This window comes from Miniopterus natalensis, chromosome 6 (genome assembly GCF_054644295.1).
Source record: "Miniopterus natalensis isolate mMinNat1 chromosome 6, mMinNat1.hap1, whole genome shotgun sequence".
NCBI lineage: Eukaryota > Metazoa > Chordata > Mammalia > Chiroptera > Miniopteridae > Miniopterus > Miniopterus natalensis.
The window spans coordinates 79003569-79021174 of NC_142086.1; the positions used below are offsets into that span (position 1 = coordinate 79003569).

Sequence of the window (17606 nt, forward strand, 5' to 3'; positions counted from 1 at the left end):
AAGCACGCCTGCCTCCCTTTCTTGACTTTACTGAGCACTTAGTGACTTAGGCAAGTCACCAGTCTCTGGCCCAGACTGTTTCACTTTTCCAGGAGCTTTTTCCATACACCTCGTGACACTGTAAAGACTGGACCAGCCTGACAAATTCACGTGTTTGGAAGTTTCCGAAAGCAAGGGAAATGCCTCCTGTTTATATGGTAATTCTAAGCACTTGTCCAAAACCCATGGTATGGTATCAAAACTATAATATATTCTTATCTCCTTTTGAAGGACACTTTGTAGTACCACCAATTGAATGCAATCGTGAAGTTAATTTCCAGAATTTTATTTGAGAAAATAAAATTTTCAATTTGAATCATAAACGCAAAAGAAATTGTTATTCTTTATAATAAGAAACATTGTAAAATATTAGTTCAACGTGAAGTAACAGTTAGCTGAGCTCTGAGGTTAAAAAAGTTGAACAATCTATCTATCTCTACAACCAGACTACAATTTATTTATAATTACCCCTCTGGGAAATTGAGATTTGCAATTTCAGTGAAAAATTATTAGCTACATGACTCCACAGAGAATATTATTTCATTTCCATATAGTTATTATGGAAATAGTTTCTCCTTAAAAATAGCTGTCATTTACTAAGTAATTAGGATACCCAAGGTCCTGGAATGCACAGTGTAATCGCTTTTTCTCATTGCCCCTCATGCAAGCTCAGGGAGGCCGCAGAGAGCACCCTTCCGTACAGAGAGAGGGAAACGGCAGAGAGGTTAAGGAACTTGCCTGTGTTCAAATGGTTAACATGACCCAGGTGCCTGTTCACATGGTTTGGGATAGTTGAATACATAAAATCATATCAATTTATTTTTCTGTGTTAATTGTAGCCACAGTATTTTTAAAAATAAAATGTAATTCAAATATTATATGACTAAAACATTTATTTTAGAAAAGACTCCGGATTTAAGTGTAGAAGTCAAGAATTTTATTTCCTTATGCTAATAACTTTAACAGATAATAATTTTTCAGTACGTTGTTTTACTGAGTATAAAATACTATAGTAATAAAAAATACTAATGGTCACTTAAATTCATAAAAAATATTCAAACTTTATTTGCAAGACATTTTATCACCACCCCGCAAAAACAAACTTAAATGATACTCTAGTGGATATATTAGGCTTTTTCTATATATCATATTTAATTTTCCTGATTATTAATAATCGGCAAAGTGGGCAAGTAGCAAACTGGTATATGTGATACTTTTAACAATCTTAATAGAAGTAAATTACCATCTGCTAATTATGAAATCATCACTGTTTGGCTAATATAAAAACTTTGCATTTATATAGAAAAGCCTTAGAATTACTTCATGGATATAGCAGCTTTATTTATCTCTGTAGATAAGAAAATTTATTTCCTTGATACTAATCAATCCACTGTTTCCACCTCAAGATAATACCGATAACTTTAGTGTATCGGTATTTACAAAATAGATTGTTGTTGCCTTTACAGAAAGATAAAGAAGACCAGTGGCTGGAGAAAAAGGTGCAGGGAAATAAAGACCATATTATTTTGGAGCATCTACAGTGGACAATGGGGTATGAGGTTCAAATTACAGCTGCCAACAGATTAGGATATTCAGAACCAACGGTCTATGAGTTCAACATGCCGCCAAAGCCCAACATTATTAAAGGTAAGCAGAACTATACACTTTCTTAGGCTGAAAATAAACATCATGTCCCCTTTATAATCCCTCTGAATTGTTTCTTATTGAAAACATAATTTTCTGGAAAGAAGTGCACATTGTAAGCTCTAATAATGATTATCGTGACGTGTCTTACTCAAGATTTCTCAATCACTCTTGCCACGGTGACCTCGCTGATTTATAAATGTACTTTGATAACGCGAATGGTTGAAGTGATGAGCAGAGGGGGAGAACGGAAGGTAAGAGTGACTGTTGAATATCAACATGAACCTTTTCTGTTGAGATCAGAAGGGGTCCTCCGCTTCTGGGAAGATGTGGCCAAAATGTAATGACAAGCTCATCTGTGCCCCACCAAGCAAGTTGATGCTTGAAACATAAACACAATTACACAAGGAGGCAGAAACACCCGCAGACGTAGCCCCAGAAAGACATGTAGCTGGTTTCAGGGGCCGGCAGCGCAGCAGGACGCCGTGCCTCGGCGCTCGCCGCACGCTGGGGGCGCCCGCCTTTGCCAGGCGGCGGGGCTCACGGCTCCCCTGCTGCTGCTGTTACCAGAGTCCACGGCAGGGACGTGAGCGTAACCTTCAGATGCATCCTGCAGAGGTAAAGATGCTAGAGTTCACCTTGGTTCGTGGACATATTTAACTCTGTTAGTGAGTTGTCATATTGCACATATTTTAACATTTAGTTTTCCTTTAAATATATTTAATACTGATAATTTTTACACATATGTATATGTATATATACATAGTCCATATATATATATAGAGCAAGTGAGAGCAGCATATTCATAAAGCATGGCTTAAGTCATTTTATAAAGAGTCTCAGTATTGCTACATAACATTTTTGAGACTGTAAAAACATAAAATTTGCCAGTTCAGTTATGGTATTTGACCCTCTTATAATTTCAAGTTGATATTTATGTCATCATTATGATTTTGTATTTTGTACATCAGTTTTGTAAAATTGAGAGCAGCTTTATACAATTAATCTTTCTATTAAAAATAATTACTATTGGTTATATCCTTAAAAGTAATTGATATTATGGCTTCTTATTGCTAATATTCATTAATAAGTGCTTCCAATTATAATTTGAAATTAGGAAGTTGGGAACATCTAGAAATAATATGGGTATTTTATATTGTAGTGGCATTTTGAAAAATGTACAGAGTACTTCTGCATTTATTATCTCATTTTAATCTTGAATCTAAATTGAACAATGAAGAGTTATTCCTATTTTACTGATATGATTTTTGAGAGGTTAAAAGATCTGTTCAAGGTCAGAGCTACTTTAAGTCATATGACAAATCTAATGCCCTTATAAATGGTCCACCTAAATGAGATGAATGGCTGAATGTACTATCAAGGTCATCGCCCTGTGAGTTTGAAACATCAGTAACTGCCTCTAAGATGATAGTGTATTATGTTTGTAGTAATTATCCTCTATGCAGATATCAAAAATATGATAGAAATATGATTATTAATGCGAGTCAGCAAAGCGAAATTGAAATAGTGTACTCTGCTCCTAAATCTCCAGTTTAGCTCATATGTTTAAAGGAAATAATTATCTTTTTCAGGATAAAAATTAATGTTTTATGATGGAGAAGGCAACATTTTAATAACATTTTATAGGTAAAACACAAACTGTAAAAAAATAGATTTCAGGCAGGTTACTTTTATGTTATACTCCCAGAGACCCTACTATTTTTATAAGAAATAGTTAATAAAAACCTACATTAACTATAGACAAAAGGTAAATAAATAAATAATAACATGTACATAAAAGCACAAAAGTAGGCAAGGTATTCTATGATACATTTACTATAAAAATAGCTTTTGTTTGTTTCAATTTTGGAGAATCAGCTTGTGGGCAGGACCAACAAGGAAAATGGAAAGAATTCTGGTTTGTAGTTTCAGCTTTGCTCTTGTCACTTAATATCTCTTGATATGCATTTTCTCATCTCTAAGCTAGTTTCTTCTGGTTCTGTAATGCTAAGATTCATTCACTCGTTCATGCTGATTATTTATTGGGCTCTTGCTTTGTGACAAGTACTGAAATAGGAACAGAAGAATGATCTGTGAAAAGTACAGAACTGGCTCCTGCCTTCAAAGACTTTACAGTCTAGTGGGGAAGGGCAGACATTAGAGAAGAGTTGGAATAACCATGAAGTAATTACAGCTAAGAGATGGGTGGATGCATTACGCTGCTGAGAGGGGCTTTGACAAGGGTATCTAATTTAGACAGGAGGGCTTGGGGTTAAGGAAAGGTTCACTTAGAAAGTGACTTCACCAAGGAACCTTGCAGGGAAGAGACCTGCCAGGGAAAGTGTCTTGTATGGAAGAAACCTCTGAGAGAAGTTCTTGATCCGCTTTAGGAACTAGAAAGAGCATGGCAGGAACCTGGAGTTGTGTGAACAAAGATAATGATAGAGAGGGACCTGCAACCCAGGAAATCCAAGGTCTTCTAAAACCGTATAAATGATTTTACAACAGATCCTAAAACCAGTAAGAAATTATTTGAAGCAGGGAAGTTATCTGAGTAGACAGGCGTTATAAACAGACCTATCTTGCTCACATGGGTTAAAAGCAATATGTGGGTGAGCAGGAATGCTTGAAAAGAATGACAGGAGTAGAAAACAAATGAATAAGTTCCAGACACATTGTAGATATAGACTGACCCTGCTTGTGCAGCAGATCAGGTTCAGTAGGTACCGATGATTTTTGAGTGTCTTGCTTGGGCAGTTGGGTCATTCTTGGCATCATTTCTGAAGATGAAGAATTTTGGATTTGGACAGTGAAGATTAACATAAGATCAGTTTGGTATTCATTAAATGTTCAGTGTCAAGTAGTAGTTAGATATGTGCATATGGAGATGAAAAGATCCATGCTTTGGGAACAGAGATTACAATGTTGTCAGCTTTACCAGAAAAATGGCATTTGCAGCCTGGGTGAAGTGAAGGCCGGACACTGAGTAATGCCTATGAAAAGGAGTTGATGTCTGCAGTGCTCATAGATGATTCCCTGGTATCTAGAAGAGTGACTGGCACAGCATAGATGTTCAAGGGGTGCTTCTTGAGTACTGACGTGCAGAGGGTCAAGAACTGCATCCTAAGAAGCCTTAATAGTTCACAGGAAAAGGAAACCACTCCACCGCCTCTCCAACGAGACTAAGCTAGAGAATTCCGGGACTAACACAAGACTAGTATCTTGGAAGTTAGCAGAGAGTCGTATTTCAAGAAGAAAAGATATAAATCACATTTAACACTTCACATTCTGCTGGGAGGTCAGTGGAACTTAATCAAAAGAAATACCAAGTTCCCTTATCACATCCAGCTTTGCTGAAGTGGTTGGAAGAGAAATTAAGGAGGAATAATCTGAGGATTGTGTGTGAGGTTTGGACATGGAGATGCCATGTTTATGTAATGCTTTCGAGAAGCTTTGCTATGAAGATGAGCAGAGGGGGGAAAACAGTCAGTGTTATAAGGACTTTTATGATGCAAAAAACTAGAGCCTGTTTCACAGCTGAGAAACAGATAATGAAGACAGAAGTCAGACATAGAGATGTACAGACAAAGATATCTGAAAAGGTAGGAGAGAGAATTCATCTCCTCTCAGCTGTGAAGCTGATACAAAGCCAGAGCAGCTTCCTGGAAATGGGGGGGATATTTATTTTATCTACAAAAATGTCACAAAATAATATCTAACTTACGATGACTGAATCCACTGACTGCTAAGGCCTCTTGGAAAACCACATCAAAGACATGCTCTTATAGTTAAAATGTTTTATTTATCTCTAGAAGGTTTCTTGGAGTTTGTGACGGATGATGGTGAATTTGGGAGCCTTTACACCCAAAATATTCTAGAGAGTTAAAATTACATATTGGCAAAATAACAAAAAATGATCTTTATATGCTTTCATCATAATTTTGTACTGTAGATGATTTCTTATTCTATTTTTAAATATGCTATATTTATTCTCATATCTAAAATAAGTTATCTATGATAAACTAGCAGGTCTTGTCTTTTATTTAACTTGAGATGGTATGGAGTTTAGAAGTTAATTTAGGTTTTGTTGGTTTTTGTTTTGCTCTCTTCTGTTATTTTGTTTTGTTTATATAGCTTGCATCGTAGACTGCCCAGATGAAGATGGGGGAGGGATTAGGGGATGGTTGAGAAAGGTGAAGGGATTAAGAACTACAAAGTGGTTGATACAGAATAGTCACGGGGTGTAAAGTACAGCATGAGGAATATAGTCAATAATATTCTAATAACTATGTATGGTGTCAGATGGGTGCGAAACATCGGGATGATCTCTTAGGAAGTTATGCAATGTCTAATCATTGAGTGCACACCTGAAACACATAGAACAGTGTATTTTTCAACTGTAATTGAAAAATAAAAAAATGATTTAAAATTTTAAAAAACATTATTTATGTGCATTCAGATATATTTAACTTTTTGTAAGCAGTAGACTAAATCTAGAGTACATTTATTTGTTGGACTGAAGAACTACTTTTGAAAATATATTCATCTTACCTTCATATTCTATTGATAAAAGTGGCTTTTCTATTTATGTATCTTAGGGGATACTACATTTCTTTAGAGTACATGATTCTGATTTAAAAAGCATTTTGTGATTAACAATATTTTATTATTTTTACTATTAAAGATGCGTTTATTTTGAAAGATGTGTTTTTTGATTTACGTAGAGAGTGTAAGTTCACATCATGTTCCCTTCTGAAACAGTCATCCAACATAATTCCATCTCATTTTATTCTAAAAATATGAGACTGTTGGATAATTACAATAAATTAATTCTCATAAAAATTATTACAAAACTATATATAGAACTAGAGTCTGGTAAAATGGAACTTATTGATTTGTTCTGTAATTTTAATGACTAAAAATACTGCCAACTTGGTGGCTTGAATATACTGTTTTAAAAAATCCTTGGAAATAAATTTATTTTGAGACCATTTTTTATCATTTCTTTTGAGCTACAAAACATTTAATATTGTTTGTTTTAACCAAAGAAAAACCTTAGTATCTTTTAATAATCACTTTATCTTCTCTTGTTGCTAAGATTGAAGACATGTCTAATTTAACGTTGAGTATCAATATAATTTGGTGACAAATAATTACATTCCTACATTCTTAAGATCCAAAGGTAAAATGATTCTATCATGTGAAATCAAGCATGCAATACTTCCATGAGAGTTCTTCCATTTTACAAACTAACAAATAAATGATATAAATCACCACCAATAAATAAATTACTAAAATTTTTCAGTTAATTTGGATTTCTTTTCTGGGCCTTTTGATAATACTTCTCATGACTGTACATTATTTTGATGACATTCACTCTACTTTCACACAAACCTAGTATGCATTTTCATCTCTAAATAGCTCAACATGAGCAAAAATACACAATATTCAAGTGCATGGCAAATACTAAAATGTTTTCTTCAGGTTAAATCTATGATTACAATAAAAATTAAAGAAATTCCAAACCAGTGGTGGAATTGAAGTACAATTATTTTGGAAAAAATTCATTTTAGCTCTATGGGAAATCTCAGTCAATTCTAAATATAAATTCTACATGCAAAATAGTATTTCTTTGACTTAGCATATAATGAAAAAGTAAGTCTATATATTATTTTCATGATCTTTGGTTCTTAAAATTATTTTTCATGAGGTGCAGTGACATGTCTAAAGTGTGCCTATGGTCAGGTAAATTAATGCTTCTTGATTCTATTCTTTTTGCAAATTTTCAATGTGTGACTATGTAATTTTTGCTTATTTCTTGGTAGTTTATTAATAACATTACTTTTATTAAATGTCTTGTAAGAAATTATGGTAGCCAAAAAACTATCATTAAACATTGCAGAATATGATGAGCTCATATTTAAAGGAGTAGTTTGAATTTACTAGTAACACAGTGGAATGACTGGGGATTTTTCTCTTACAAGGTGTATACCCATAGAAAAATTAAGATGTTCACATTTAAACAATCTGATAGAACCAATATCTGAGTTATATGAAATATACATTATTAATATTGAGCCTCAGCTATGTTTTAAATATATGGCAACTATTGAGAAATGTTTTATACAGATTTTTGTCATTCTTAGTCTTGTATCAAAATAATTGGTAATGGCATTGTGGAAATCTTGCATTAATTATTTTCTCTTTTTTTTCTTTCCTACTGTCACTTTTTTCTTTTTCTGTTTTCATGTTTTTAACTCTGCTCTTTTTTCCTTAATTATTTTATTCTTACTCTATTTTCAAAAACAATTTTCATCGTGCAGATAAGTGCTGTGAAGCGAATAAAGGTGGAAATGGAAGCGAGTCCTGGCAGCTGAATGCTGCTGGGTTTTCTTTCATGGTGGCCATCAGTCTGTCTTGTATGTTTTAATGCTATTGTTCTATCATAAGATATTTCCTTTTATACCCTGCAAGTTTTTAAGGCTGATCTAAAATTATAATAAGAGATTTTCTAAGATCCAACTAATGATGCCTGTGTATTCTCCTGTAAACAATAAGCCTTATTTTCCTTCCTCGAATTGTCAACCTATAAAGTAGATAATTTGTCAGAAAAATCGCTGAATTGCATCAGGATTGCTTCTTTCAGGTACCAGCTTCCTACATAACTTGCTTCATTCTAAAGTTTTCTTTAATTTCTACATTTGACCTTGTTACATAAATGCCATGTCATTTTTATTTGGAAATTAAGCATTTGCTACATCTAATCTTCATTTGATTATTTTGCAAAAATAACTCAATATCCACGGTCATACATTGTGTAAATTGTGGATCTTTTATATTGGTTTAAGTGTTATCAATGTAAAAGTTTCCAACTTAAAGAACATAATTATAAATCATAAACCTGATAACTTTTATTATATTAGATGTGCACCCCTATCGTGCTGCCAGTTTCCTTTTATTGATCTTAAATTTCATAAAGAATAGACATGAAACCATTTTTTCTTTTGAAATTGAGCACTAATGAAAAAAAATCCAGACTTATCTTTTAGTAAGTGAAAATACCCCTATGCAATTGCCACACAGTAAATGATAAATTAAATTTGAATATGTTTAAAAGATGTACCCTGTTCACTTGACTTGGATTGTGTCTTGAGCTGGCACCTAGTATCGATGTTCTGTCAACATATATACTTATTTATTACAGTTTCTTGAACGCCTAAGAGACAATTATTTGGAAGGCCCAGAGTGAGAAGTAATATTTTAGCTACTACTTTCAAGAAATGAAATTAAGATAAGAAGGGGGTGTTTCTAGATTCCACCTTTGAAATGAAGCTGGGTTTGAGGGAGCAGCATGAGTAATGATTTTCATTTTTTATTTTCATTCATTATAAGATGAGAAAAGGGCATTTTATGTTTTTCACTCCCAACTAACCCTAGCTGGTGATTTTCACTGCCAAACAGGACAATTAGGGAGCAATCAGATTTACATATATTCACAAAAGTGACCATAACTCACATGGTAAAGCAAATTATTGGGTCTGGGCTTTGAGGTTCATTCATCAAAAACTACTTTGTTGCATAAAACTATTCTGTCGTTTTTTTTAACTTTATTTTTATTTTTGACATTATTACAGATGTCCCCAAAGTCTGAGACTAGACTTGCCTTTATTAATCTGTTTTCTCTGGTTGATCTTTTCCAAACTCCTTGCTATCCACTGCTGGTTTTTTCTTCTGACCAACAGCAGACCTGTAGAATGCAGAAGTGACCCACCCACGGGTTAGGCACACTTCTGCTTCCCTCTTTCTCCTCTGCTAAGAAATAGGCATTTCCCAAGCTGTGCATTTTGGGGAATCGGACCTATTTTGCAGTAATGTTCTGTTTTTAAATCACCATAGCCAATGTTCTGTTTATTAAAGAACAAATTATAATTGCAATTATATTCCATGTCTGAGTTTGGATAAGATATGTAGATATGTTTATTACAAATGTGTAGAAAGTACTTGGGAAACAAGAAGTTTTACAAACACTTCCAGGATTTTTTTTCTGTCATTATAATCTGCCTGGATCTTTCCAATAAGTTATAAATATTTCTGCAAGAAAATCTTATAGAAATTGTCTTGACTTAATATATGATTATAAAATGCTTTTGTGGAGAACATGGAATATATCTTTAGTAAGATAAAGTTGATTTATTTTTTTTAATTTTATATTCTATAACTCAAGGTCACTGACAGTGATATGAAGAACACTCAGTGAGGCACATGACACCTAGACTGACATTTTGACAGTTTAGAAAAAAACCTAAAATTAAAATTCTATCTTAGTAGAATTATTTCCATTTTCATGAGTTGTTCATTTAGATTAAACATCTAAGTATAGATCAAGTTGTTAATCCTGAAAGTAATAAGCAGTCTATCACTTGGCCAAATTTTATTCTTAGATGAATAGTTATTTTACAGCTCTGAGATATGCATAAAATTTTTAAAAATATTCTCAGACATCTCAAAATGATAGGTTCTGTGCTTTGCTTTAAGAAATTGAAAAGCACAAAACTGTAAACAGTGCAGCTATTGCATTTCAATAAATGAGACCTTGGAGATTGTAAATAACCTCTTTGATTATAAAAATAATCTTAATAATGTGTGTTGCTGAATTATCATTTTTATTATCTGAGCTTTAATTTTGCCATATGCATCCATAAAATCTGACAGTATTTTTTGTCTAACTGCTATCTGTCTATAGGTCTTAATAAATGTGATTATTTGGTAAGCAAGACAAAAATTCAACTTATTTTAAGTCTTTCTTTAGTATCATTCAATGACTTTTTTATCCAGTGGATTTTTAAATAAAATTTTGTATCTCAAGTGCATAAATATGAACTGTGTAAGGTGAATTTTGTGTTATTATATATAATCAGAACTATGTGCCTATATAAATCATTTCAAAAGGTTGTTTTGACTGTATTATACCAGTTACAGAGTTAGGTGGCTGTACTTATGCATGGTTGCTATTATCTGCATGTGGAGTGTCAGGTTAAATATTTTATGCAAACCTGAATATCTCCTTTTTTCTTCCCAGCTCTTTACAAATCTGTCTTGTCTGCCTTCTTTCCTTAATATAGCATTCGGTCTTAATGGTCTCCTTACCCTAATTCAAACTCAGTAGCTACTTACCTGGTAACTGTGAGGCCACCGGCACTATGTTTCAGGTATGCAAACAGATTATGCTTAGGAGGTAGTAGTAAATTCTTCTGTCCTACAAAATTTCTTCTTACATGGGAGAACCTTAGGGAAATTGCTGCTTTTGAAACTCTTTCTCCTAACACTATCATTCATTGAGAATAAGTATATTTTATGAACTCTGCAATCGTATGCTTTTCAAAACATTATCCATGTGCATATGTATGCATTCATACTGGAAGACATGGACAAGACTGACATTTTTAATAACTGGTTTTATTTTTCTTAAAATTTCTTTCATCTTTTTCTTAGCATATATATATATATATATATATATATATATAATCTTTTTCTTAGCCTATATATATATATAATTATATATAATTATATATATAATTATAATTATATATATATACACATATATATATAATTTAAGTGATATATAACAAATACTTGTACAAGTAATTTCATTGCAGATAATTTTGACTTTTTAAATATTCACCAAGTCCTTTAAAATTACAAGTATGCACAGTAGTTCATAGGTTATATGATTTGGGTCAATTTGGTATACTTACACTAAGAATGGAGACATTTTTAAATTATAAATGATTTTAGTGATTCTATATGGGTATTTATATCACTAATACAGTAATTCAGTATGTTTTTGTCTAGATTTCAAGACTAGTTAGCTGATATTTTGTATAATAATTTCAGTTTATAGTAGTTTATTAATAAATATCTCTAGTCATGTAAAATTATCTGAAAATTTCAACTTCTTTGGTTCTGGTTATATTAGCAGCATTAAGAACTGTAAATAATTTATTATGATTCTACCTAAATTAATTAACATTTATAATTTTCTTTAGCCCTATGTATTATAATTCCACTGGAATAAAGACATAGGATCATTAAGGTCATACCTAAATGTATCATTCATTTTATTCATTTGATTAAGATTCAGTCTCTGAGGCATAATGTTAATATCCTTTACACAATTTTTGAGTGAATACAAATTAGGTAAGATCACTTATTTTATTTTTATTTTATTATCCTTCCTTCCTTCTTTTTTTTTTTTTTTTTTTTTTTTTAATATACTCCTTTTCTCTCCCTCCTTTTTTCCATCTCAGTTTCTGGACATGAGTAAATAGGATGTATTTCTTCTATTCCTTTTCTGTTAATCGTTGGTAAACTTTAAAGTGCCTGCATTAATGGTATAGGTATTTGTCATAAAACCTCACCAAGGCTAATGCATTGAATGGGCAGCTCAAATTTACATATATTGAGTGATTGGAGAAACAAATATGTTACAAATAGCCCTTGAAATAATTTCAATATATATCGAAATTGGTAAAAAGACTATTTCCAAATCAGCTATGTGATTAAAAAACGGAGTATTATTTAGTCACTGTTACTACCTGATAGTTAATCTTAGAGTTCAGAGGTATTATCAGAGTAAATTTTAGGTCTTCACTAAAGAAAAGTCTTTCTAACCTCTCATTAACTTGTTCTCTTTCCAATTATCATCTAAATTTGAGTATTATTCTAGAGTTAACAATTTTTCAATTTTAAATATAAAGTTGTAGTATTATCTCTTTTTACTTTATTGTACTTAAGAACTTAATTAAATACATAAAGATTATAAAAGTAAGAAGCATCTCAATTTTTATGTAAGGCAAAAGATTCAATAAGTTTAAATCTAATTTAATTACTCTGAAATACAACAGAGATGGGAGTTTAATGTCAATGCTTTGTTTTCCAAATACCTTTGACGTTGTCTTATCTAAGATTACGAACCAGATGAAGAACTCTGGTAGCATCCTTCCTTTCCAAGTGGCTACTATTTTTGAAGCCTCAAATATCTGTCCCTAAACAGTACCGAAGAGTGGAATGTTCTATTATATCAGTTTTAGCTGATATATATTTAAAAACATGCACACAATAGCCAGGGAAAACGCATAACACATATTCAAGCATTCTATTAGTATATCTGAGATGACCGGAACTACGACTGATGTCCTATGTTTGTTGGTACACTATTATTTTACCTACTTTTTAAAGATGTTCATTCAAGTGGACCTGAATTTTATATTAAATGTGAACTAATGTAATGTTGGTTGTATTAAGCCTAGTTATATTGCAAATTTTCTTAATTGTGTATGTTCAAGCTAAATTCAGTAATTCTTTAGTATTCCATTCTAAGTAATAAAATATAAAGTCACGCTTTGCAAACAGTGCACAATATTAAGAGGCAGCATCATTTTTTAAAGTATACTGGATTCTTAAAAATTCTATGTATGCACTAAATGGTCACTATGAAATAATTATTCTAGCTAATCTTTTTCCTAAAAGCAGTCAATTAAAATTTACTGTTTTAAATAATATCCACAATTCATGAACTTTTTTCAAGAATATTTTATCTCACATCTTACATTGGTTTTATGTATAACACTTCTGTTTTAAAGTGACTATTTCTGATTATTTTAATTGCATCTGTTTTCATCATAGCTTATTTTCATGAAAAAAATGTACATGTTCTAAATGTATTGTCTTCAGTATCATCTCTTATTTAAAACCCTCAACATGATATTCAACACTGTGTGTAATCTTATGCATGTGTTTCATAGTATATTAAATGTCATTTTATTTTCTGTATTTATGTGTCTCCATGGTTGTAATAAAGAAAACTGAGGAAAAACTTCGTTATATGTGTTTTCTTTATTACTGGTACAAACCTTTTCTGTCCTTGTTGTGTGTTTTCATTTCTAACTTGGTCAACTCCTGTATTTCAATGTAATAAACATATAATAATTGAGTGATTTCTCTTTTGGAAGAAATAATACATCAGCTGCAGACTTATATTGTAAAAATAATTTAGAAACAATAACAAATACTGTTACTTTCATAGTACACTAATTCTAGGACCTTCTTAGAAACTTTTATTACTATTGGGAGGCCAAGATAATCAGAAGATAACAGTGATACATATGAATATAATTAATAATGTCAATAATTATTGAGTAGTCTCCACTGCTACGAATGTTTATAAGAGCAGACATAAATGCTTAAAGTGATTTTTCTCTAATTGTTTTGATTAATATATCATTGTAGTCATAGGAGAGCATGTAGGTTCTTTGCTTATCCACAACCAAAGTATGAAACATAAACGACTTTGGAAATCTATAAATAATGATAAAAATAATACAAAAACAGAGTACCTTTTATTTTTTTAAAACACACTGTCACGCGCTGTGCAGAATGCCTAAGCGTAATATTTCATTCCCTCTTCATGCAGTGCCTCTGAGGGGTCATTTCTCTCATATTTTAGATGAGAATGGTGAGGCCTAAAGAAGTTAATAATTATTATAATTTATATAGTAAAGAGTCACAATTAGAACCCAGCTGCAGTGCTCTTAATAAAACATTTTTGTTTTAGCACAGGACCTGGATTCAAATAATAACTTCTTAAAATGTAAATTAGTCAGTTTTTCTAAAGTAATAAAATTACAATTTCTGGTTTAGACATGAATATATGTATATCTGATCAAACACAGTCGTGTTGTACTGCAGATAAAAATGAAATAGTGTAGAAATTGCAAAAGAAAATGTTCACTTTTAAGACTTGCATTATTCTAAAGCACACAATCTCTTATTCTAGAACAGCCCACTCCCATCTACATATCTTAATATATATGCCACCCTTTAAAACATGTTTGTATAAATTCCAAAATGAAAGTTTTAATATAATGTCTATATTTTGTTGTAATATTTCAACTTCTTTCAATTGATGCCACAGTTCTAGAAGTCTTGAACACTGGGACAGAGTTAAATTGTTTTCCTACGTTGCTCTTGTTTTTAATTTTTTCTTGAAGTCTCATGACAATGAGATGATATCCAATGGGAAGTGTCTGGGATTGTTTGATATTTTTCTAGTGACAGTCACATTAACATTATATCACTTTATTGTTTTGAGCCACTGCGAAGAAACTAAAGGGATTTGAGGAAATCTATTCTAATATTCTAATCAAACACCATTATTTTAGTATAGTAAGAAGCTGAGGATCAGAGAAACCAAGTAACTAGTCACTGACATAGTCAAACAACTTGAATTCTCAGTTTTCTTCATATCTTTGATTTATTACATTGCACTGAACCAATTCTATTCTATACTTGTATGGTCTTATGTCTTTGACTTAGTTTCATTAATTTCTTCTTGATTGGCCAATAGAGGAAAGCACGTGGCAAAGTAAAGACTATGTATTAACCAACTACAGTTGCTGCCAGAAGTCATGGTACTTCTATTAGTCAGCTGTTTCTCTCACTTCAACTTGTACAAGTAGCTGCTTTCCCAGAATCAATGAAATAAACACACAGTGAGTTTATAGTCTTAAATGAATATCAAATTAAACTTTGTCACTTTCTAATTTTTTACACATTTTCTGGAAACACCTTATAAAGTCACATCTACATTGTTGGCAGAAATTTTTTTTTCCTATTATATAAGTAGTATTTTTACTTACTGTCTAATAAAAACTAAAATATGTATTTCCATCTCAGCACCTATCCTCTTCATTTTAAGAAGTCAAAATAAACAGTTTCAACGCATCATTTGCCTAGTGGCTATATGCTTGCTTCTCTACTCATTTCTCATTTATTATTACAAAAATGAATAATAAAATATTGAAAAAAATCGCATTAAAATATAGTATTTTATCTACTTAAATATGGTTTAAAAATAATGTCTTCACCCATGGCAGGTGTGGCTCAGTAGTTAGAGTGTCTGCCGCACACCGAACTGCCTCGGTTCATTTCCTGACCAAGGGCACCTGCCTTGGATGCCCCAGGCGCATGCCAGAGGCAACCAGTCCCTGTGTCTAGACACATCCATGTCTCTCTCTCTCTCTCTCTCTCTCCCCTCTCTCTCCCCCTCCCTCCCTCCCTTCCACCGTCTCTGAAAAGCAATGGAAAAAGATATCCTCAGGTCAGGATTAACAACAACTTGCATTTCTGTTTTGAAGAATCCATGAGCAACAAGCGTCAATTTGCTATTTTTTGTTTGCTATTGTTTCTACGTAATTTCAAAGGCTAAACTGGGTATGTATGTTACATGGAAAGTTAAACACAAAACTCCCTGATGCTCTGGAAACAAGAAAATATTTGTTATAAGTGGCCTGTTTAGAATGTTTAGACATGTTTAGAATGTTTAGTTGTAATACTGTAACTTGATTTTTTAAAATATATGACCATAATGAAGTCTCTAAGACACCATATAGTGAGTGTCTAAAACTGGAAGTTTTGCAAAACCCAATATGCTTAAATTCCATGGAAAATCATAATTTCATTCATATATTTGTTTACAGTTTTCATTTACTCTCTTATACATTTCAAATAATCAAAGGTATGTATATTTAAGAATTTTATAATAAATAGATTATACAGTTTGGAATTTCAACAAGCAAATTGTAAAATGTCAATTTTAATTTAATCCTATATGGATGTCATCGATTTTGTAATGTAGGAAAAACACTCAGAAGTATAGTTTTAAAATTATAAATGCTATTTATATACATGTTTTCAATTCTCTTTTCATTTCTAAACCAAATGTCTTCTTTAGCTACTTTTTCTTTCCCCAAATCATACTTAAAAAAAAAATTAGTCTGGTTTTATCAATGCTGCCTTTATACCCTACCTTCTTCCACATAATACTTCTTAATAGGGAGAAGTGATTTGGAAGAATATTTTGGATTGCCATTGAGTTTATATTTTTTAAAAAGATATAGTTATACATGTAACACTACATTTTTACAGAAGAATCAAAATGGCTAAAGAATAGACATAGTAACAAGGAACAGGTGATGTAAAATACAGTTTTCACCTCTCAAAAAAGGAAAGTTGTATGGAAACAAATTTGGTAGTGAGTCTATTTCAGTATTGTTTGAATATACATAGGAAAGACATGACCACCTTGTTATAATGTGCTGAAATTGCCTGGGAATTCAAAACATATACAAATAACAGCACTGAGCTTTATTAATATATTTGAGTAATGTTGAAATAGTATTGCTAAATTTTGCTTATAAGATGTGGATATGACAAATAGTATTTTCAAGGCACAAAAAAGCTAGAATATGATAGAAAATGAACTTCCACATAAGTATTAGTCTCCAACATGAACTTTTATAATTTGTTTCTGGATATACAAAGAGCTTCAATGACCTCAATACCGGTTCATTTAAAACACAGCAAATTACTGATCCTAAAATCTAAAAATGCCTCCTACTCACAAAGCTCTTCTAAACCAGTACAATTTTATATAATTATGTATTTTTCCTATGATTATAACTCAATTTTGATTTTTAATATACAAGGGTTTTTTGTCATTCTTTTGAGTTAATAATGCTATTGTAATAATCATAACCTGCATGTCTTTTTCCATATAAACAACTGTAAACCTACTTTTGCCCACTCCTATATTTTTAAAGATTTTAAATTTTAATATTCCAATAAATCTTTTCCTAGATGCAAGCCCTTATAAAAGACCCTTTGCCATTTTTTCTTCACTTATAACAATGCTCTTTTCATAGCCCTTACAGATAACTAGTAACGCATACCTTTTTCTTTAAAGTGTTCATTGAAAAATGCATGAGATTACATGTTGTACCCACACAATTTTCATTCAGCTAGTTCAGTCAACAGTCAAATATATGAATAATATGAACTCAGATGAACTTAAAATGTCACGAATA

At 31.8% G+C, this 17606-nt stretch overlaps 1 protein-coding gene across 2 annotated transcripts in view; it reads left to right on the forward strand.

The window, feature by feature from the left end:
- Nucleotides 1-17606, forward strand: part of NCAM2 (neural cell adhesion molecule 2) — a 345284-nt gene that overhangs the window by 311504 nt on the left and 16174 nt on the right. The window contains exons 15-16 of one of the 2 annotated variants that reach the window (XM_016197624.2): nt 1506-1686; nt 8007-11192. In XM_016197624.2, the coding sequence (XP_016053110.2) occupies nt 1506-1686; nt 8007-8113 (288 nt within the window). In that variant the 3' untranslated portion in view covers nt 8114-11192. Of the gene's footprint in view, nt 1-1505; nt 1687-8006; nt 11193-17606 lie in introns of those variants that run through there. The other variant, XM_016197622.2, reaches the window with a different exon arrangement.